This window comes from Opisthocomus hoazin, chromosome 9 (assembly GCF_030867145.1).
Source record: "Opisthocomus hoazin isolate bOpiHoa1 chromosome 9, bOpiHoa1.hap1, whole genome shotgun sequence".
Taxonomy (NCBI): Eukaryota; Metazoa; Chordata; class Aves; order Opisthocomiformes; family Opisthocomidae; genus Opisthocomus; species Opisthocomus hoazin.
In genome coordinates this window covers 15,882,824-15,906,646 of record NC_134422.1, presented here as the reverse complement: position 1 = coordinate 15,906,646, position 23,823 = coordinate 15,882,824, and the positions used below count along the sequence as shown (strand labels likewise).

Below are 23,823 nucleotides of genomic sequence, written 5' to 3'. Positions count from 1 at the left end.
GCGAAAAAATGCGGGATCTCAGTCACCGACGCGAAACACATAGTAGCCACGTGTCCCTACTGTCAGAAAACACCGCTGTGGTCCAGCGGAGTCAACCCCAGAGGTCTCAAGGCCTCCGAAGTGTGGCAGACAGATTTTACGCCCTGTCAGTTGCTGAAACCTCGAGCGTGGCTAGCAGTAACTGTAGATACATACAGCGGAGTGATCGTAGCCACACAGCACCTTAAAACCAATTCCAAAGCAACCATCCAACATTGGTTGACAGCCATGGCATGGCTCGGCATCCCCAATCATATCAAAACAGACAACGGTCCAAATTTCGTCTCTAAATCCGTTCAGACATTTGTTTCGAAATGGGATATCACCCTAACACACGGTATTCCGTATAATAGTACAGGACAAGCTATAGTCGAACGAGCGAACCAGACTCTGAAATCTAAATTAGAAGTGTTAGCAAAAACAGAAGGTTTTGCTAATACCATTCCCCAGGGAGACCAAGCACGCCTGTTAGTGACTGCTCTTTTAGCACTAAATCAATTCCCCAGGGGGGAAGAGGTAAATAGTCCCACCCCAAAACATTGGGCCACTCGAGCACTGGAAGAAGGCCCGTTGGTTATAATTAGAAATGAGCTGGGAGAATGGGAACAAGGGTGGAGGCTAGTTCTTACAGGGCGAGGGTATGCCGCTGTCAAAAAAGATGGAAAAGTTAAGTGGTGTCCGCTTAAGTCCATTAAACCAGACCTCCAGAATAAAACTAATGAAAACTGTGAGTTTTTGTCCACAGGACCGGATCATCGGACACCCTCGTAACCCGTACACCCCGGTGACAAGAGAAGACGACAAGTCGGCAAACGTCCTGTCCGAGCCTGAAACCTCCTCACGGACAGAATCCAGACAACGGCAGAATAGCGTCCGCAAAGGGGGGCTACGATGCCTTTGTGTGATCCTAATCTTGGAGCTTGTCACTATAGGACAGGCAGAATCAAGTTACCGTCACCATCAGCCATATAGGTGGGTCCTACGGAACCTTGTAAATGGTCAAGTAGTAAGGGAAGTCATAACAGCAGGACCTCCTAGATTTGCTGCTCACCTGTGTGAATTAGCACCCATACAGCCCTGCCTAAACCAGCAGCCCTATTACTTATGTCCACAATCTAACCCAGGAAAGGGATATTGTAATTCTCCTAATCAATATTATTGCGCATATTGGGACTCTGTCACTATCGCTTCCGCTTGGACACCCCCAATCCCAGACAAATATTTAACGACAACATGGGGACCACTAGGTTGCAAACATCCACGACTTGATTGGTCTGGAGGATCTGTAGGGTACAGTAATTGTGACGCTATAATCCTCCAAGTAATTCATCCAGAAGACTCAAGATGGGTAACAGGAAGAACTTGGGGAATTAGGTATTGGGAACCAGGACAAGATCGAGGTGGATTGATACATATAAGGAAGGAGGAAATAATAAAAAACCCTCCTCATGGAGTTGGCCCCAATCCAATTGTTAGTGGACCACAGATAACTGCTAGTCCCCTGGAGACCACCCAAAGTGATGTAATATCCTCCCTCGATGCGACGAGGGAACCTCCCTTATGGAAACTAATGCGAGCTACCTATGACACCTTGAACCAAACCAACCCAAAACTAACTGCACACTGTTGGTTGTGCTATGATGTGAAACCCCCTTTTTATGAGGCTATAGGGGTAAACACAACATATAGCCTAGACACCCGATCCGTACCACTTCAATGTTCTTGGGGAGAGAAGAAAAAGAGGATAACCATGCAATATGTTTCTGGATCTGGGACCTGTATAGGCAATGTGTGGGGACAAAAACGGAAGCTCTGTAGTTCTGTCTCGTCCACAGTGGGAAAAACCAAAGAAAAATGGGTTATTCCCTCTGAAGGAGCTCAATGGATCTGTTCCAAAACAGGCCTTACTCCATGCATATCTCTGGCAGTGTTTAATCCCATGGTTAACCACCCTGCTATCCACCTTGATAGGACCAATCGCGATGATTGTAATAGCACTAATTTTTGGACCCTGTATACTGAATGGAATCGTGTCGTTCGTCAAGAGTCAGCTACAGAAAGTTAACATTATGTTCATAGAACACCGTCAGCTGCTTTAGAAACGTACCTACCCAGTGTTATCCTAAAAGTTACCTCAACTTTTACCTGTTTACTGTGCCTTATACTTTTTCAGGTTTATAGCATATACTTTTTAAAACTATAAATATAATGTAAGATATAGAATAAATATAAAATAAGAATATCGATAGAATTTTTAAGACTTTAAGATTATATTTTAAGACTATATTATATATATTTCAGATTATATTTTAGCTAATTTACAAATGCATTTGTTCAAGGCGCCTTATATTTGTTATCGTAAGATCTTAATATTTATATTTTTAAGTTATAGTTAAGATTAATTAAGGTTAAGTCTAACATAATATTTAATTTTAAGTCTTAAGTTAAATACTAAGTTAAGTTAAGTTAAGTATTACAACTTTATATTTCATATTAGCCTATTTAGTTAAGCATAAGGAGGGGGGAAATGTGGGTAGTTAAGGCTTGGCGGTCTGAAGATGTCGCGCTGTACGGAAAGGTAGTGTCCCCCCCCCTCTCCTAATAGCCAATAGTGTTTAACCCGTGAAGTAAGCAGACGGAAATGATGCTGTAAACCTAGGCTATATAACGCTGTGTTATTTATCAATAAACGCCATTTGCCGTCCACCACATTGGTGTCTGCGTGCTGATGACCCGAGCGGCCGAGGGGTGGGTCGCCGAGCCGTCCCTGAACCAGGTCGCCACACCAACAAAGGCAACAGTCTTGAATATCTCCAGAGAAGGAGACTCCACAACCTCCCTGGGCAGCCTGTTCCAGGGCTCCGTCATCCTCAGAGTCAAGAAGTTCTTCCTCATGTTCAGACGGAACTTTCTGTGCTTCAGTTTGTGCCCGTTGCCCCTTGTCCTGTCACTGGGCACCACTGAAAAGAGTCTGGCCCCATCCTCCTGACTGCTGAATGGCAGCACAGCCTTCTGGTGTATCTACCACTTCTCCCACTTTGGTGTCGTCAGTAAACTTGCTGAGGGTACACTCGACAGGTTTTTGATGAAGAAGTTAAACAAGACTGGGCCCAGTACTGACCCCTGGGGGACACCACTAGTTACAGGCCTCCAACTAGACTCAGCGCCGCTGATGACAACCCTCTGAGTTCTGCCATTTAGCCAGTTCTCAATCCACCTCACCGACCACTCTTCCAGCCCACACTTCCTGAGCTTCCCTAGGAGGATAACACTTTTCTTCCAAAACAAGGAAGAAAAAAAGGGGACAGCCAGAACTGTTGGGTTTGCCCCACCCTTACCAGGCAGGAAGTTTGAGAAGGCTGAGATTTTGGCTGTTAATGGTATGCTGGGAAATAACCTAACAGAGCCTGACACCCTGCTGGTAGAGTGACAGCCCAGCCAGTGCCTCTGTCATTACATCTGCTCTTGACAATGGTGAAGAGAGATTTAGATGCATTGGGTTGACGCTGAAGAAAGCAAGAGCAGCCTGCAGGATGGCACAAATGGGACAGGCTGGTGCGTGATCTGCACCCAGCTACGCTCTGCAGGGCTGTGCCAGCTCCCTCGAACCAGCAACTCCCCAGCAGCTTCATCCCAGAGACTGCAGGAGGAGCACTGTGGTTCAACAGCTCTATAGTGAAATCTATAAATTTTGCCTGTAATAGCAGATTTGCTCATATTTGTGCTTTGATTGTGCCTGCCCTTGCCCTAAGCATACTGTCTTTACTTCTACCTGCTATTTGGTGATAAAAATTCATTTATGTCACCTGTACAACAGCAGTAGTTATATTCACATCACAGGGGTGCAGGCGAAAAGAAACATCTGATGTTAATAAAGTTCTTTAGAGAGGCAAGAAGAACACTACTGTGTTATTATCATAAATTACATCATCAGCATAATGGACAAATATGCTTTCCGCCTATTTTAAGCTACCTTTTATTAATTAACCCCATGCAGTAGAGCTAATTACTAGTCATTTGTGGTTTGCCAAAGGCCTGTATCAGAGGCTTAGCTACATTTACTCCCTTACAACAGTTTCCTTTTAAAGGCTTTAAAAAGTTGAAGGTCACTTCTCATTTCTACTTGTCTTACAAATGCAGATGCTTTTTCACCCCCCAACAATGCACAAAATGCAAGCCGAACTAGCCATATAAGCTTTTAATCGTATTCATAAATTCAGAATTAAACCTATTTTATTCCTCAGTCTATTTGCTTTAATTAGCACCAACCACACTGATCTCATTTTTGGTCAGATAACTAACCCTTCTAAGAGCTTATAAAATAAATTTCTTTGCAACTCAATAATTACCATAATCCCATTCTAGCTGAGCAGTTGTGCCTTCATTAGAAACAAAATTTATCCTAATTGTCAGAGAACTCAAAATTAAGAAATAGCTATGATTAAAATTAATCAAGGCATGGCTTAAATCACAGGTTATTCATTTGCTAACTGTCCTGGATCCTTATGTTGAAGGATTTAAATACATATAATTTGAAATATAAATCAGTATTTGCATTCTAGTAGAATCAAGCAATTTTAGCAAAATACGCAGTGATATCACAGAAGGTTTCTCAGAGAAAAATTTGCAGCAGGCAGCCCCTGACCTATTTGCAATTGAAATGAACGAACAGATCAACTCAATTTTTGAGAGTATCATAAATGGGACACTTTGAAATCTAATGATTTGTCTAAGACAGTTTGTGACAGACCAGGGACTCTGATCTTCCAGATTTCAGACTAATTCATAGAATATATCATGGTGACTGAATCTGATAAAAAAATAAACGAATCAAGCAAGATTTTCCCTCCTGCAGCTAAGCTGGAAAACACACACCTTAGCCATCTAAGTGAGCAAGATGCAGAGCCTGCACAAAAGCATCCACTGTCCTTAGATGAAACATTCACCTCAAAAATTGTGTATGTGCTTCCTTTGAATTCAAAGAAGAAACTGCATAGACATTAGAGGGCAAAATTTGTCCCTTTCATAGGAATGATGAAGAAATAACAATGACAAAATTACTTGAGTGGGAAGACTGAAGGAGTTCTACACATTTGATGCTACACTTGACTGGAAATAAACCTGGTACTTTCAACAAGCACCTCTCAGATTTTGTTTTAGTCAGCACAACACATCCTGCCTGCACCATTCACTCTCCTTCCTAAACAAAGAGGAAAAAAGAGAACTATCAGAGAGGGAAAGAAAAAAGGGGCACACGCCCTCAGTATTAACACTGTCAATATACATCATTCTGAGACAACCACGAAGTCCCTAAAACTCAACAATGCCATAACCAGAAAACACACGACTTGTAGGAATTTTTCTATCAAGAAAGCATTTGCCAAAATATTATCTCAAATTCATTTTATTTTGGCATGTTTTCCTATTTATGGGCTGCAGCTATTTCACGTATAAGTAACAAAATATAACAATTAACAGGGATGACTTCATACAGCAGGCATGCATCTGTGATGAAACTCATGGTTTTACTATAACAGCCTATACTTTTCTTCTGTATAATGCTGTCTTTTTAATAAAACTCAATAGATTGATCCCAGTTGCAACAGCATGGATTTTTGCCCTGCTCTTCTGAGCTGTAAATCTGTGAAATTCCTTGGCAAAGATTATTTTGGATACAAGAAAAGGGTTCAAGGGGAGACCAGACAAGTGTTTCAAAGAGAAATCCACGGATGTTACTACACAGACAACGTGTAACAACTTCAGGGATTTGCAAAGGAAGATCAGAAAGCATCAGTAAAGAAAGTGCCCACATCCCACTCTTATTTTTCCCTGGATGTCTGTTTGTGGCAAAAGAGTGGGCTAGGTCTCCTCAATTAAAGGGAGAAAAGAGAACTACCAGAATCAGAGGGAGGAAGGAAGAAAGAGTGAGTAAAAACAGTATTAAGACAGGCTGCAAAAGAGTTAATGTTCTTCAGATCTTTGGTTTCCCTCAGCGCACATTCCCTCCTCACCACCACACCTCCAAACTTCTCTCTCCTCTTGCAACTTTAGAAAACTGAACAACTTCTAAAAAATTGTTCTGTCACAGTTTAGTTTTTTCTTTTTAAAGCCAAATTTATTACACTGTGAGAAGTCATGGAGTACAAACAGAGCAAGAGTAACGTGAACAAAGACAATTTTTCTTTTCCATGCTGAAAATCATTTATTCTACCAAACTGAATAAATGTAAAAAAAAAAAATCTAAAAAATAAAAAGGCTTTTTCTGTCATTTTAATAATTTGTCACAAAGATAGTTTTTTCTTCTTTCCGAGTTTGCAAAACTTGACGATTGAACATTTAAAATATGTTCTTAGTTCCACTGTTGGTCACCTTGGTTCTCAGACTTTGCACTCGCATACCACTGTGAGACCAACATTTAGAAGATCTGAACGTTAATGACAACTGTCCTCAGGCGTGGGACTGGGACAGAACTGTGGGAGGCGTTTGTGCTGGGATCAGTGTGTGTGAAGGGAAAAGAGCCTGTTATATATGCCTTAGAAAAAGGGTATTTTTTTGAAGGTTTGATTGCTTTGTTGTTAGAACACCTATATTTTTAATAGAGGTAAATATGCTGACAGTTTGGCTTGGCATCGGCAGAAAGGATTTTATATAAATAAATTTGAAAATGAAAAAAGGGAAACAAATAAACCATCCTGTACAGACAGCTGTTCCATTTAGAATTCATCATTTTACAAAGGAAAAGCAGCAAAGCCATCTGCAAAAAATCAAACAAACAAGGACAGGATACTACATCTTGCATGCATCCCCGTAGTTGGCCTTTAATTTACCATGTGGTTGCACATCCCATGAATTTAGACTAAAAGAATAGTAATGGGGGTGAATTCTATTCAGGTTCCCCCGAAACTCAATCCCACACTCAAACTGGATTCCAAAAGCCACTTAAGTAGCCTCCTACCAGCCTTCAAACTGCCTTCTTTCTCCACAGGGGTCTCGTTCAGGGCAAATCCCCTCTCCAGCACTAGTGGGAAGTCCCTCCATTCTGTGTCAACAGCAAAAGCTAACTCTCTCCAACTCCAACGTCTTTCCACACGTACAAGTCATTGCGGTTGTAGGAAGGAGTTCACCCTGCTCAAACCAGTTCTATAGTTACCCCTCACACCATTTATTAAACACATTTATAAAGGACCATATCAGCACTGCTCTTAGTTACTCTGCAGTGGCACCAGGTAAATGTGATTTGAATCCATCTCAATTTTCCGCTTCACGTGAAAAAACAAAAATAAACAAAATTATCCGGAAAAGAACAAGATTAAATTAGAACACAATCCATCTCCAATTCAGATGCGGTGAGGCAAGTGTGGCAGAGGAATCTGAAGAATCTGCATTCTGCTCTGAAACACAGTATTTCTACAGAGCAGTGCAGCCTTCACGGGCCTGAATCATTGTTTTCTGCAGCTGGTCTTGCATGTATGAAGCAAAGTCAGGGATAATAAAAAGCCTTAAAATTAAGGCAGGGCAGACAAAACAAATTCATGGGCTGGTCCAAATAATCTGAGCACTCCTTTTCATTCACATTAAGGAAACACAAAGGACAGAAAATTCTCCCCTTTTCAGAGGCAGCACCTTCCACTGTGACTGCCTATTTTTACAGAGACATTGCCTTGTACAAACTTGTTCTTGTTTTGTAACTACCACAGATCGAGCTCATCTGACAGTGCAAAACTCATATACAAGTCCAAGAGCAGGGAGTTCTTCTACACAGTTTTATTATACTTGATTGGCAGTCAAACCTTAAGCTATCAGAGAGAGAAACTCTCTTACCTGTATTATACAGCTAAGTTTAAACATTAGAATAGATATGAGAAGATTGGGGGATGACACCAAGCTGAGTGGTGAGGTTGACGCGATAGAGGGAAGGGATGCCATCCGGAGGGACCTGGAAAAAACTCGAGAATTGGGCCCGTGTGAACCTCATGAGGTTCAACAAGGTCAAGTGCAGGGTCCTGTACTTGGGTCAGGGCAAACCCTGCTGTCAATACAGGCCACATTGTGGGAACAGGCTTTTTAGCAGGGCCTGTAATGATAGGACAATGAGTAATTACTTTAAATTAAAAGCAGGTTGATTTAGATTAAGAAAAAATCTTTTACAATGTGGGTGGTGAAACACTGGAATAGGTTGCCTAGAGAGGTGATAGATGCCCCATCCCTGGAAACATTCAAGGCCAGGCTGGACGGGGCTCTGAGCAACCTGGTCTAGTTGAAGCTGTCCCTGCTCACTGCAGGGGGGTTGGGCTAGATGACCTCATGCTCAGTTTTTCTGCATACTGCCCTTCCACGCTAAAACTCAGGTGGTACTGAGGGTTTCCAAGACTCACACTCCAAAATGAGCTACCTGCAATGGTTTAATTACGTTAGTTACCATGTCTGATTTGTGATGTAGGTGGATACTTTCAGGAAGGACCCAAGGGGTTCTTCAACTCTCACAGGATGTCATGAATTCCTCTATTTCTAATACAATTTTTTTCCACTGTATATTAATCTTTATAACGGATTAAGTCATTAAGACACCTTTTTCACCTTTTCCTTTCTTGCCATGTAACATAGTTTGGATTTAAGATTCTTTCCCCTCTTCCATCTCTACATCATTATTTCTGCTGTTTTGCTTTGATTTTAGTACAGAAGAAAATAGTAAATTCTGTAAGGAAAATCTGATGAAAAGGATAGGTGTTTCTAAGAATACTATATTTTTTGCAGCACAAACACAAAACATATTGTCAGTGTTTTATGAAGTACCAACTCAAGCACAAGAAAGCAAAAAATTTTTTAAAACCCATCTACAATTTCCTTAATCAAAACAGAAACTGAAAGGAGATGTGAAGCTTCAGTGTGCCCTGTGCTATTTGTAAATATGTCCACTGGAGCCTACAATTGAAACAGGCAAGAGAGACTAAGGACAAGAGGGACAATAGTCACTCACATGACTAAGTGACCTTTTTAAGGTGACTCAAAAGATCAGACCTATAACCTGGACCATCAGATCCTCATAACTAGGCAGGACAGCCTCTCTTGTATGTAGCATTTAACAGAACAATTTTAGAAAAAAATCCAGGTACTTCAGCATCTGAAGGTGTGCAGTTTAAATGCTTTGCTTTGGCTGATGACAGAGATATAGAAGGGCAATATTCAAATATATTTTGGGATTTACCCAAAATCAGAAATATTTTCAAAAAGGACGGATGACATCCCCTCTTATGTCTTCAACTCGCCCCAGCTTTGATCACCATACAATTTCAAGGAGTGTGATCGTAAAACACCCGACGCTTGCTATAAAACCCAAGAAGGGAAAACATAAGAGGATTTCCTGCAAAGAGAAAATAATCTGGAGTACATACTAATTGTCCTTTCTGTAGAGAAGACACTAAATACTGAAAATAGGAATACTACAGAGAATGAAAAGAATGGATACCAAATTGTGGGTGGTGTTTTTTATTTTTATTCTTTCTGAAATGCACTGTAGGTATTTATGTGGGGGTGAATGCAATATTACGTGTTTGCTTTTTCAGTCCCAGCCTGGGACTGTAATAAATAAAATTAAAACTCACTGGGTATAATTAGCCAGGATATTTTCTCGTTTGTATGGCCAACTTCGGGGGCGGGGGGAGTGGAATTACATAAAGTTTGGCTTCTGCTGCAGGGCATACATTAAATCTTAGAGGAGATTTGGGAAACGCAAAATGAGACCGTGCTTTCATCAGATTTATCCTAACACCCTTCACCTGCAACAGTAATTAATTTCCCAAAGGCCCATTTTGACAGTACAACACATGAAACAATGTTAAGTTCAGTACTAAAAGAAAAGGAGGAAAAAGTAAAAAATTATTATTCTTTCTTACATGTAAAAATTGATAGTAAAATCTAATGGAATCTACAAAGGAAATAGGCATAAAGCAGGATTTAAAAGGTCAGCTCTATTTAGCAAGAAAAAGAGCACTTTAAGCTAATTTATTTAGAAAATGTTATGAAGAATTTTCACAGATAAAACACAGGTAGGGATAAAAGGATCGGGACTAAGGATGCTGTTTGTGCTCCATAACTCGAGCAGTACAGGGAAGCAAATTCATGAATCAAGTCGATATGTTTCCCCCTAATGAGGTCATGTGTTAACGCCAATCCCGTCGCAGTGATTATTATGTATACCGCACACTGCTCCCGCTGTTTGTATTTGCTAGGAGAATTGGACTATGCAGATGAATCTTGGTTTAATAAGGACGGCAATATCGGTGTGTGCTTGTGTCTGCCCGCTGATGCTACAGAGATGAAACACTGCCAGGAATCTTAAGAAAATACCTGAGGTCAGGTTTGTGTTCCTCATTGCAGATCTCTGGAATTCCCAGGATGTCCTGCAAGATGCGCCATCCATCCATCTGCCAAGGTGGATTCAACGTGAATCTTGTTTTTTTTTCCTTCCCCTCTCCCCGAGGTCACTTAAGGGAACTCACGTTCCCAGTGTTGTCCTTGACAAGTACTGTCAGTATTTGCTATAGCGAGGGCAGGGTGCCAGCCAAGTAAAAATAGGACAACCCAGTCAAAGCTTCATCAGCGCAAAATCAACATGAACTGCAGCAATCAGATTAAAGTACCCTAGCAGTTGTAGACAGGGAGAGCAACGCATGCATTTATTCGCATTCCTGCGAATCAGAGCCTAGAGGGAAGCAGGCTCTGACTACTCTCATAGTTCATTTATGAATAATAACAGGCTTAACACATACATGGCCCTCTTAATCCCGACTACCTAGTCTCACACACCCATGCACAAATGTTGTACAGAACTTATGACAACATAACAACGGGTGTACAACACCGTGCTTCTGCATCTGCCTCAGCTCTACCTTGGTCCAGGTAAAGCAAGCTGCCAAAAAGTCAGCTGTTTCAAGCTATTTCAGCCCTGGCAGGAATAGCAGAATCATATGAAATTTCAGGCTCCTTAACAGAGTTTTCTCTGTCACTTACCAACTGAAATACTACATCCTTTGTGATGGAGGTTGAGGAGTTAAAAAGCCTTAATGTAACCAATGTCATTGTTGAGGGTATGTCTCAAGAGGATGTGACACATCTAAGGATGTGCCTCAAAAATCTGGTGGAAGCAACCATTTTTCTAGCACCATCTTGAGGGGCAAAGGAGACTATTTCCATGAAAGATGTGAAGTCAGAGGAAAATAAGGCCAATTTTCCCCTTACAACAGCTGTTTGGAACAAGATATCCCAATGCTTCCTGAGCACTTCTCTTTACAGAGTCTGGAGGAGCTAGTAGAGGAAACCACACCAGATCTGTACCAGTGTGTACCTCTTTGTGTACACACGGAGTGCAAGAACTCCTGGAAATGGAATTTTCTTCTCTGTGACTAACTTTTCAAAGCAGTTTGTCCCACTGCATGCAGGAAGCAGATGAGATCATTCAACCCACACCTTCAGGCTGCACGCAACACTGCAGCCCTCGCTGCTGTATTCCAAGAGGTCCATCTGCCCTAAGAGCAGAGAGCCTTGCTCAGCCCAAAGGGAGCATTTGTGGCATATGATGGAGGGATGGAAATCCACAGTGTTTCTGGCCTGAGGTTTAATGATTTTCTGGCACATTTTCCTAATATCCATGGCAACTCTTGAGCGGCAATATCTCTTGAGCCCACATTCCTGCATCTATTCTCTGAACAGAATGCCAACCACAGCAAACAACCAACTCAGCTTCAGGACTGAAGCTAATATTTCTAGTCCCTAAATCTGGAATTCCAGCCAATTGCTGAACAGGAAATCCCAGAGCTTCTCAATAGTGTGGCCAAATTCTCAGCATCTACATATTTGTTTTCCTACCCATTTCATTTATTTTTAAATGAGAGGCTGCCTGAATTTCCCTCAGGCTATGCCTTCCATTGTTTGCCCACATACAGACAGACCCACACCCCCAATATTCCACTGCCATGTAGGCAGAGAAAACAGTGCAAAAAGTATTAGTACATAGCAAAATTCACAGTCAGATTCCAATATATTTTGAGTTAGCACTGCTATGACATAATGTATTTCAGTTTTCAAGAACCAAGGTACGAAGAGCTGCTCACAATGAAAAGAATGTTTTTAAAACAGTAAGGAACTTGGGCTTCCTAGTCCTAAGATTATCACCTCCCTCCAGACTTCGCACCAGATTAGCAGTGCCTCTCTTCCAATTTCCTTACTCTGACAGTGTCACAGCAAAGATGCTGATGAAATAAGTTTAAAAGCACCCCACTGAACACTTTGCCAGCTTCCAGTAATTTGGGGCTTATGGATTCATGTATGCCTTACAGGCTTTTTCCTCTATATTTGACCTCTACAGCATCTAACAATATCCAACTTGATGTTGTGTAAGATCTGAATTTGTGAGAAACGGCAAATTCTTATTATTTACTTCCTTCGTGCTGCTCCTCATTGCACAACACTGCCTAGCTCTCTCTTCTCCAGGCTGAAGAGTCCTAGTCTATTTAATCACTCCTTGTAGAGAACAGTTTGTGGCACACAGAAGAACAGAGTGTCAGATTTAGAAACAGCCGTGAGGCCTGAGTGACAGACTCTTACAGCCAGAGCTGCACGCAACACCACCTCTGAGTGGCCCAGCGAGGACATACTTCTTGGAAAGGGCTGATCAGGCCAAGGCTGAGGTCAGTGAATACATCTAAGTGGATTTGCATTTCATCTTTTACCAGTTGAAACAGAGGTTGTGAAGGGATCAACACACAATTGTTAGCTTGATTTACTAAGGGGAAGATGTTGCCATAGCTGTCCAGTGCCTCGGTCCCTGCCTCCTCCTAACAGCTTACAAACTTCTCACGCTCATTTTAACCACATCTGAAAGAGGGTCAGACACCTCAACTCCAAAAAACCATAGGATCTCATGAAAACAGAGAGCCAAGTAGAAGGGAATCAAGTTACTGTTCATGAAAGAAAAATACACAGCCTGAGCTGAACCATCATTCTAGACATCATGGAATCTGCAAAGAAGAAATCCCAAGAAAAAACAGGGCAATAAATTCTGCGGCCACAGAGCTTCATCCTGCAGTTGTACAAATGAATCATTCATTTTTAGAAGCAAAAAGCAATTCAGGGAAGTGACAAATGAGTAGAAAGTGTTGCTGCTTCTCCTCCATTTCCTTACACTCCAAACTTAACATACATATCTCAGGTTAAAAAAAAAAAGCCACCCAAACCATACCTATGGGCTACTTAGTCCCTACTCCCTGTCACAGCACTGCCTTAGAGTATCTGAGAGATACATCTACAATATGAGCTTTCTTACAGGTGTGAGAAATCCTGAGTGAATTCTTGAAAGATATTTCCCACAAGTTTTTGGTTTGTGGTTTTTTGTTTCTTAAGCAGTGTTATTGTTGTTGACATTTCAGAACCCCTAAAGCGAGAACAAGACATAGCTGTTCCAGCTGGAGGAGAAGCCTGAGCGAATGCAACAGAATTGCACAGAGCTGGAGGGAACTCAGAAGATCTCTTAGTCCATGCTCACACCCCAAGGCAGGATCATCCGTACTCATGTTTGTTATTTCTCACAGACTCATCTAACCTATTCATAAAGCCTTCCAGTGACAGAGACTTGACAGTCTCCTCAGGCAGTCTATGCCATGTCTGCTTTCCTATACAACCTGGTCAGAAAAGATGATTATTCCCTTCTGTGCTGCTGTAGCCTTTTAGCACCTGAAGACCATTATGCTGCCTCCCCTCAGCAATCCCTTCTGGTTAAAGAACCAGAACTTAATCAATCTGGCTTTGCAGGGGATGTTTTCCAGATCTATTTTGTGTCTTTTCATATAGACAGGGCCTTTCAATAAATAGTATGGACTCTGAATATGTTTATAAAGAATAGAAATTTAGAAGCATGACTGCTAATGAACCTTGGAAAGCTAAACACCAAGTGGCAACGCTGGTTAGTGTTTACTTCACAGGGATTGTTCAGCTGCCTGCTGCTTCTCACTCAAACGCATCTGCCCACTTGTTTGGCTCACTAGCTCTGCTTTGTATTTCAAGACATGCAGAGTGCCAGTTACCCCGAATTTCAAAATGAAGGCTGTAGATGCCAAGAGCTTGGTATTTTGGTATCAGTGCTATGGCTCAGGGGTGCTGCTTAGATCAGGCGAATGGTAGCAAGCAAGTCTTCCTTCTAAGCCAACAGGAGAAACCATTGCATGAAGAAAATAGCAACTGATCTGACTTTATGGCCCATCAAAGCACCGAATAAACCTCAGGTTAGAGAATCATTATTAGCACTAGAGAAACCAGCACTTTTGCTACCACTCTCCTGAAGCAACAGGTTGGGGTTGGCCAGTTTGAGAAGGCACAAGAAGAGTCAGTCCTCCATTCTGCCACACGCACATGCTAGGCAGGAAGGGAAGCACTGGCATCCCTGGGGACAGCACCCTCGTGTCTCTCTTCAGTGTTAAACAGACTGAAAGCAGAGCTGTGCACCAGGCACACTGCCCGGCTGGCCACTGCACTAGATGCAGCTGTGATTTCTTACCCTGCTGAGTGGGAAGTTTCTGTAACCGCATCCCTATCTGTTTCCAGGAGACTGTTTGACAGGCTGAAGAAGTCTGCAAACACTGTAAAATACTGAGGAAGGAAATGCATAAGTGAAGACACCATTAGAAAAGAGATATCCTGTTGTGTCTTTTTTTTCTTTTTTCTTTTTTCTCTAAACTAGAAGTACTTAGGACAGTCCTTCCAGCTTGTATTTGTAAGGTCACTAACTTGCTACCTGCAGGTGAAGGACGGGGAGCTTGGCCATACACTTAAAGCTAGAAACTTAAAGGAGCTCAGGAAAAGGGAGTGAATTCCTTCTGACTTAGAGCATCTATGAGAAGCAAATGAATTTTTTATGCTGCTTGCCACCTCCCCATCCCTTGACACTGACGCCCTCCCTACAGATTAAGGGCCAAAGACAGAAAGCATTATTCTGTTCTCATTAGACCTTCTTGCTACTCAGGTTTTCCCCTGGAAGCTTTTAGGCTTAATATCTCAACCCCAGAAGATGCCTCTCTTCCCAAAAAACACTTACGGTGCAAAACACCAGGAGTGAGGACTCTACAGTCTCTGTGGCCATGAACTTAATCTATATCACTCTGAACTGAAAATAAATTCAAAGAGCATTTAATTGTTTGGGCCTATGCCAGATGGCTTTTGGTCAGAGATGGTCAATGTAATACACGTACTGCTGCAAAAGATGGCATAGATAGTTCAGAGATATCTCCTTGCCTCCCCAACAAAAAGTCTCTGAATTCAAGGACTTCATGGCACCTTCACTTCCAGACATCTCTGCTTTGTTACTTTCTGCTCTGTACCATGCCATAAAGGGGCAATGCCAGCATGATGTAAGAAACTGTATTTCTGAATTTTTAATTCAGTGTAAAGCAAACAACCCCTGATGTGCACCGGCACTCCTAACCAAGCAGAAATTCTGAAAAGGCAACAACAAAGACGGATGATATTAAATCAACATCCTTTTAAATATGGAGCAGACCTCTATGGCTTAGCAGCATATTGTCTCGTATTTTCTTTAGCTCTCATTGGACTGGGGATAAATGCATTACAGGCAGTTATGACCTCTAACACTTCATAACAGCAGCAGTGTAAGCACCATACTTTGCAACATCCTCAGAAAAGACTGAGAAATCTGTGTAGACAACCACAGAAAATATACATACTATGAACAAAAGAAAAAAAACAGTTAGCTGGATTAACAGTAGGTAGGCAGGGAGGATAATGACAGGAGTCCTACACATGCATTGCTACAAGAAAAATTGCTTCCTCCTACAGTTTCTGCTTTCCTGTTCCACAAGGCATTGGGAACAGTTTGCAGGAACAGCTTTTGTCTTGAAGGAGGTGAAGAAGGGAATACAGCACTGCTTTGCAGGGCTTGTGGAGCAGACACAGCTCTGCTATGAATAGACTGGGAATGCCTCTCCTTTCACAGGACGTGTCACCTAAGGACAACATGTAGGCACCGTACAACGGGATGGCAAATCAGAGACAACTTGACATGCAGCAGTAGGAACATTAGTGATGCTGGCACTGCAGCTGAGGGCTAGAAACCAGCAGTCTCTTAATAGGAGATGGGGCTAACCAGCCTTCTTCCATCACTGGGATGCTCCATATTGCTGTGTTCATCTCCAGACTGTACAATGTCTCAACGTCCTACTGAAAGCACAGAAGACATGAGTTTTCTGTATGGTATCTGCTGATACCAGGTATTGCAGATAGATCCTGATCTGTCCACTCAGTCAGGACCAGAGCAGCTACTGGGTGGCTTCATTCACAGGATGGCTGAGGCTGCAAGGAGCCTCTGGAGGTCTCTGGCAAAAGCCTCCTGCTCAAAGCAGGGTCAGCAATGGGGTCAAGTTTACTTGTGTCTGCAAAATCATTTTCACTTGGCACTGTCTCCCCAGACACCAAATGTAAAGAAGGCAAAACTCTGTATATTCCTATATACATCCCCAATTTTTGTGTGTACTCTCTGATAGCTTGGTTAGTGACAGGGCATTTATTTTGTGGGGAATAGTTACTGAAAGATGGAAATAACTAATACAGGGAGACAGCAGGCACTCAATACCAAGTTCACCTCAGCACACAAATAGTTCAAATACTACAGCTAAGAGATTATGAGATACTAAGGCTTAATCCCTCAGATAGCTCCACTTAAATGAATGGAGGCTCATCACTTTACACATGGAATCCCAGTGTATATGTGTGTGTACAATATGCTTACACAATTAGATACTCTCAAAAACATCCCGCTAGCATCAATAGTAGTCTCAGTTTATCACCTTTCAAAATAAAGTTATCATTTCTCTAAAAGCCATCACAAGTTGCAGTGAGCTGCCTAACCACTGCTTTTAGAGCCCAAGTCTGAATAAGCTTGGCCTGAAAGCCTGTAACAAATAAATTGTTTTCTAAACAGAGGCACATTCCTCAGAAGAGGTTTTTTGCTTAGATAACTAAGACAAATGTCCCATTTACATGTTAATTAAGCTACACAATTCCCACATGCATTAAAATTACAAAAACATGTGCTTTACAGTGCACACAGCAATAAATCTTACAATTAAGAAAGGGGAGATCGCATTTCTCGGAGAAGATTTTTTTATAGAATTTAATGCTCCTTATACAGAGAGAATGAATATCTGGATTGCACGCCTGAAGCCAGACCCCAACTTTCCTATAGTCCAGAACTGCTGCAATATAGAGCACTAGTTGAACTACGGCGACTAGTTGAATTACAGTGACTGGAAGTGACAGACATTTTGTGCAATGGACCAATTTGAACAAGATTTGAAAACATACTCAAGGGTACACTGTGCAGACTAGAGAGCAATGCAGTTTTTAGATTTGAATTCAAACCTCCCGTTCTCCCAAACTTTCCATCTATAGTTTGTTGTAATCAAATATACCACAATATAGGCTTGTAGAAGCTAAAATCTTCAAAAATAGTTAGGAGGAACACACTCCACTAATACTTTCTTGTTCAGTCTTTCCCCAGCTCAGTCACTGGCTTAGGATCAGTTGTGTTGGCAAAATGACACAAAGGATTTGCCTCTTGTCTCTGTATTTTCCTTATTTATTTTCTTTGAATTTCATCCCTCTTTCCAGCTGTCCTCTGCTGCTATGACCACTCTTGACCTCGGTACTGCACCAGCAGTACTTCACCCTGTGAATCTTCAAACAAATTTTGTAACTGCCTGAAATAAATTCTGTAAATTTAAGCTCCCTCAAGATTGTGTCCCAGATGTGTAAAATGTGTAATATGATCTGGGAAAAAAAACCCAAAACATTCCTTCCTTCTTCCCTGAAAACCAGCTTCAGCACAGTTACTGGAGTTGCCAGACAGGGTGCTGGATGTTTCACTGAACAAGAAAGCTGCCATCTCCACGGTGCCAGCAAGGCTTGTGCCCTTCCATGACAAGGGGAATTCCTGAACTTCAGTCCAACACTTTCACACGCCACAGGCTTCTCTGTTCCCCTTCAGGGCACCTCCACTGATACACCAAATCCAGCCATAAGAGAACCACTTTTGCCAATTGTAAATAAAATCCTTTCTTTGCTTTATCTCTTTTCTTAATTTGCCTTGGTTTTGTGATCATATGTATTATAAGATCTAGCTAGATCACATCTACTATACAATCATAACTACTATAGATCATCTCTACTATAGATCTACCCAGGTCATATAGTACAGACACATAAAATCAAGGCTCCAGACAACTACATTGGAAGACAGGGCTTTAATCTTCACTAGATTACGTATAACCTTTGTTTAGACATGTGATATATTCAAGGCAATGATTATGCCAAGCATCACCATTTTTATTATGTTTGGATCCTTGCCCTAAATAATAGTGTGGCATAATCACAGACTGATGCTTTTCATTCCTAGGATACTGAAGATGAGAAGACACTTGCAGTAGTATCACAGATTTACACTGTAGCCTGGACTTGGTGACAATGAAGGCACTGGAGACGTCCCACAGCACCTCTGCATCACAACAGAAGAGTTCTCGTCTGTTTCAATCTACAGATATATATAAATTGCCTTTGAGTGGTTCATTCGATCTTAAAAAACCTGTTTTTCCAAGAAAACAGCAAAATACTTTCTTCTCTTAATTCTGAGGAAAGTTTACATCTTTACCTCCTTTTGTTAAATCAGCTGCATCTTATTAATTCTGTCTACCATTTCAGGCACAGCAAGCATGAAATTCATATCGCCCTGAATTCAGTCATCGTTAAACATGGAAACGGGTTTGATCAGCACAGTCAGTATTTTCTCTGTACAAACTAACAAACATGAACATACAGAGATGAGCACAAAGGTCTAATGTAACAGAGGATTTGACCACTTTTGAAAAGATTACAGCGTCAGCAGGTTGATTCCTCCTACAGTAAGCAATAATGGAGATGGGCCTACAGCTCCATTTCTCTAAGCGGCATATCTGAAAAATATGTTTAAGCTGCTAAGGCAGTTCCAAAAACATCCTTACTACTCCCTTAACTATCTGAAGCACATGAAATTTCCAGCAGTTCCACTTCCTTTTTTCAGAACTTCTCTAGATTTAAAAAAAAACCAAACAAATCAGACCCTATTATTCCACATACTAACTTCAAAGCATGCATTTGCAGAAATAATTCAGAAATATTCACACACTAAAAATCCATAGGAAGCAAAGGAGAAACTATGAAATACTTAAAAAAAAAAAAAAAAAATTGGTTGCTTATTTCCTTTCTACTCTTTATGAGAAAATTTCGGTTTCCTGTCAGGTTTCAGCTCAGGAAGGATTCAGATCAGTATTTAAACTGAAATGTGTCTTTGGCACAGGCATTTCAAAATTACATTGTCCTACTGAAAGGGCAGTATGTTACATGAGGTGTACCATATCTTCATTATAAACATGTTGTGCTGTAATGGCTAACAAGAAAAATTGTAAATGATCTACTTAAGCAAAACCAGCTAGTATATTAAGGGGATGACATGTTCTGATGAATCAAATAATTTATCCTTCCCTTTCATTTCCCTCTAAAATTTCAAAGCAATCAAATGTTGTTTATGCATAAAATTTAATCCTTTCACCAATCTGTAGTTTGATTGAATTTGCATACTCTATTTCCTACAAGTCAATGTGAAGAGAGCCTCATGTAATTGAAACCATTTCCCCTCCAGTCCTCCTATCTTTGCTGTAATATTTTCTATTAGTAGCTCTATTATGCCTAATATCCGTAATGTTGGCAGATTAGAATTTTCACTTAATGCAACCTGTATTTATAAACCACTAGGATGAAAAAATGAACAAATACAAGAAAGAGGAAACAATAATTACCTGTCTTTGATGCCACACAGATCAATGTGTAAATCACTAAAATTCCCCAGGGAGCCTTGCTGAACTAAAATGAGGTCCTTGGGCTGGTTATCAATGAAGATGAGCCTCATACAGCCTTGAAAAGCAGTAATGGGATTTAAACATTGGGAATTGGTGAAATTGTCAGGGCATCCTGTGGGAAAAAGAGAAAAGCCAGAGAAGAATATTGGAATGTTCATCTGTTTCTCCTGGGATATCCTGATACAAGACTCGGAGGCTCATTATTCCAAGTGTTTTCATTCCTTCTGCTACGCAACCTTCTGTGTTATAAATCCTTCGGTAATATTTAAAAAAAAGAAAAGAAAAAAATAGGAGAGAGACCAGTCACCGGAAATATCAGAGTATGAGATTTTCACGCATGTTAAGCAAAATCAAAATGTGGGGTTTTTTTTCATCTTTAAACTCCACAGGTGACAGCAACTGACTCCCATGAAACAAGCTGTTCAAATTGTAAAATCGTTATGGGCTGAATTCTGCTGCTAAGGCAATGCACAGAGTAAAAAGATGAAATCCTGTGAACAGCAAGCAAGAAAATCATTTGTATCTCAGCTTCTTATCTCAGCTTCTTCAGTATTTGGCCAGCTCTGAGATCCAAAGCCTCCTGTGTATCCTCAGTGTTGTATCCAGAGGGTTCATTGAGATCAGAGCCTCACTGCAGTAAGCACTACACAGAAATATGTAAGATAAAAAGACAGTTGATGACATTCCCTTTATCTAAATTAATGCTTGTACTCCAAAAAGCAGAGGGTAATATTTTTCAAGACTGTTCTTTCCATTTTCTAAATTGAGCTAAACCTACATCATTTCCATGAGCAGAGTACCTAAATACCTTTGTAGATCTGAGCCATATGTCAATTAAGTTCTAAAGTCATTGAGCCTGATGAGGACAGTGATATCTACAGGAATATTAATAATACTAGTAGTCCTCAGGCCTTTTAACCAGAAAAAAAACCCCTTGTGGCTAATACAGCTACGTAACTTTTGCGTGTTTTGCCAGCTAGATGTAGGTACACACAGCTACCAGTAGTCCACTTTTACAGCTGTGTTAGAAGTTCTGCTCGTTCTCTCTTTGTCCAAAGTTGGCCAAGACCCTTCAGTCTTCCCACAGTGCTGTATGCATTGGAATTCAATAGGGAGTTTAAAATCAGTTAGTAAAGCATTTAATTTTAGCGGCAAACAGAGTACACCTGGGGAGATCTCAATAGCACCTGGGGATCTGCATCATGAAAACCCGTCCTGCATCTGTCTGAAGCAACCTACCTCCAAAATAGTAGGTGTTCCCAGAGTAGATCCTCGAGACAGTGGTTGCATGGCTAGCAGTGGCAGCGTTGTTATCCAGTGTCAGGGTAATGCGGTGTCTTCTTGCGTTGATGTTAACAGAATGCCAAAGTCCATCATGGAGATTGGTGCCTGCAAAGAACCAGTACAAAGAGTGAAAAAAGAGGTACAGGAGACAACAGTGTTCTTCACACTTTCTTTTGCTTCCAGCTTCTGACCACAAATGTACAGCTGAGACCAAAATAAGGAAAACTGGCAGCTGAAAAGAATTCATCACCTCTGGAAACAAACTGGCATAGAACAATAGGCCCAAAAAAGAGAAAGCTTTCGCGACTATTTAGTAGATCATCTCACATCCTAATCTAACCTGCTTCTGGTACTGCAGGCACTCAGTTAGCTAGCAGGGCCCTTTGCCTTTCTAGTAGCATATTATTACCATTTTGTGGGTGTTTATGTCTTACTTTCAGTCTGTTGGAAAATGCTTATAGCTCACAGGGTGTGAGCTACAAGGAAGGAGCTCTCCATTGAGCTTCTGGTCCTGAACACGTGCCTGAGACTGGAGAGGATTAGACTGAGCGAGATGGGCATATGCTGTCTAAGGCTCCAATATGAAACCTGACAAACTCCAACAGGTATCAGGAGTATCTGTGTTTCTTAAAACCCTTCAGCACTAAGTTAGCACACAGTCTTATTGATGGATGTACCAAAGCCTTTCTATATTAGATTTTGACACGGGCCTTGTGAGAGCTGGGATTATTGCTCTGACCAGGAACCTATGAAGGTATGTGAGAGATCATGGTACTGGGCAGCCTCTTTCTCTTTTAGACATTTATGCAAAGCGGGAAATCACCTCTCTGTTTCCTTGTTCTGAAAATCAGTGTTGCATCTCACAGCTCTTGAGATAGCACCACACAGCTACAAAGAAACTTCACATCGTCTGTTCTGACAGCCAGGAAAATCAGTGGGCAAGCTTCTGAGCTCACACACAGTGGTGCAGATAAAAAGTAATCTAATTACAGTCCAAAATACGCTACTGTCAGTCTGGAGTCCCTGAGACCAGGTACAGACAAATAGTATTACTCCCCTCCTTAACAGGTTATTTTTGGTTAGCGTAGCTTCCAGAAAAAACAAACGAGCACTTCATGACACAAAGAGGTGTGAGAACAGTTCAAATAAAAATAAAACAATCGTGGCTGTAATGTGTGCGAAATGCCATTTCATTATGAATTTAAAAATGAGACAACTGCCAAAGTAATGGCTGTTAACACATACACAATTCCCATAGAATAGGAGGCCGGTTTCCTAGCAAAAAAATGGATGATTTTTCAACTAGGAGGAGTCCATTTTGAATTGAAATATGTTGCTGAAGTTTGAAAAGATGTCAAAATAAAATAGGACCCATTTGGGGCAAAAATAGGTCCATTCTTGAGCAAGCATGAATTTATTGTGAGCGCCTGACTTCTGCAGCACACGTCACTTGCAATTTCTGTATATTTTCCACATGTAAGTAAGCAGCTTAGCATTGTTTTGGACAGCACCAAAGGCTGGCCTCAGGTTCATGATACATAAGAACAAATACACCCAACCAAATATTGACATTGTCTCAGCATTGTCAACAGTTTAATTACGACTGCAATAAAGTCTGGAAATTCAGTTTTCAGCACTCAGTCACAGCAAGGTAAGGCTGTAGCATTCGACATGAATAAGGATAGATACAGGGCTGCCTCATAAAGGGGAATGAAACGCATATGGAACAGCTCTGCTTTGACAACTCTGTCAGATTTTATCTCTGCTTCTTTTAATAGAAACAGCTGCCTTCTTTTACTCTGTAATGAGAATATTTTAATATTACATATTTTTAAACAGCTGCTCTTTTAAAAAATACTATTATTATTATTTACTTCTATCTAAGTTCCATCAGTCTATTACTCATCCACCTTTGGAAACCGGCTATTCAACCTATGCAGAAAATGGATTTCCCAGTCTCCCACCCAGCACGGCTGCATAGCAGCAAGGGATGTGCAAAGGCCTTGGGCTAAGAACTTTTCTGTTTGGGATGCCAGCATGGCTTATACAAGTCACACCGGGGTGGCAGCTGGGCCACTCTGGTCCTGCCCCTGTTGTACAGTGTGAGATTGTTTCCCTGTTGCCTCTGGGAGTCAATGCATAGCTGTTCTCTAAGTGTTTACAAGCAATTTCCCCTGAATTTTAAGTCAGAGGGGCAACCCCGTTTCACCCTCTTGCATCCCGCCAGCTGCACTGCACAAAGCAACTTGCAAACTGCTAAGCAGGGCAACGAGGGAGTGTGAGGAGAAGCAGCCCATGGTCAGTCTGTCTTCTGGGCATAGCATAAAGGGAGAGAGTAAATCTACAGTCAGAGGAAGAAAATCAGCTCTAAGACTGCCTTAACTTGTGCTGGAGAAAGGTGCAGCAGCTGAGTTGGCTGCCAGCTGACTTTAGCACAGTCTGAGGACCGGGAACAGGAAGGTCTTCATATGACCTGACTGAAGAAAATTTCGCATCACTGTTTAAAAACACATTAGCTGAGCTAATTGTCAGGTAGATAGAGTTTGGA

The 23,823-nt window shown here is 41.3% G+C and overlaps 1 protein-coding gene across 2 annotated transcripts in view; it reads right to left on the bottom strand.

Annotated features, from left to right (window-relative positions):
• The window catches only part of CNTNAP5 (contactin associated protein family member 5), a 349,771-nt gene that overhangs the window by 160,800 nt on the left and 165,148 nt on the right, over window positions 1-23,823 (bottom strand). For both annotated transcript variants that reach the window (XM_075430021.1, XM_075430019.1), the window contains exons 9-10: window positions 21,231-21,380; window positions 19,932-20,103 (exon numbers count right to left, since the gene is read on the bottom strand). In XM_075430021.1, the coding sequence (XP_075286136.1) occupies window positions 19,932-20,103; window positions 21,231-21,380 (322 nt within the window). The remainder of the gene's footprint in view (window positions 1-19,931; window positions 20,104-21,230; window positions 21,381-23,823) is intronic.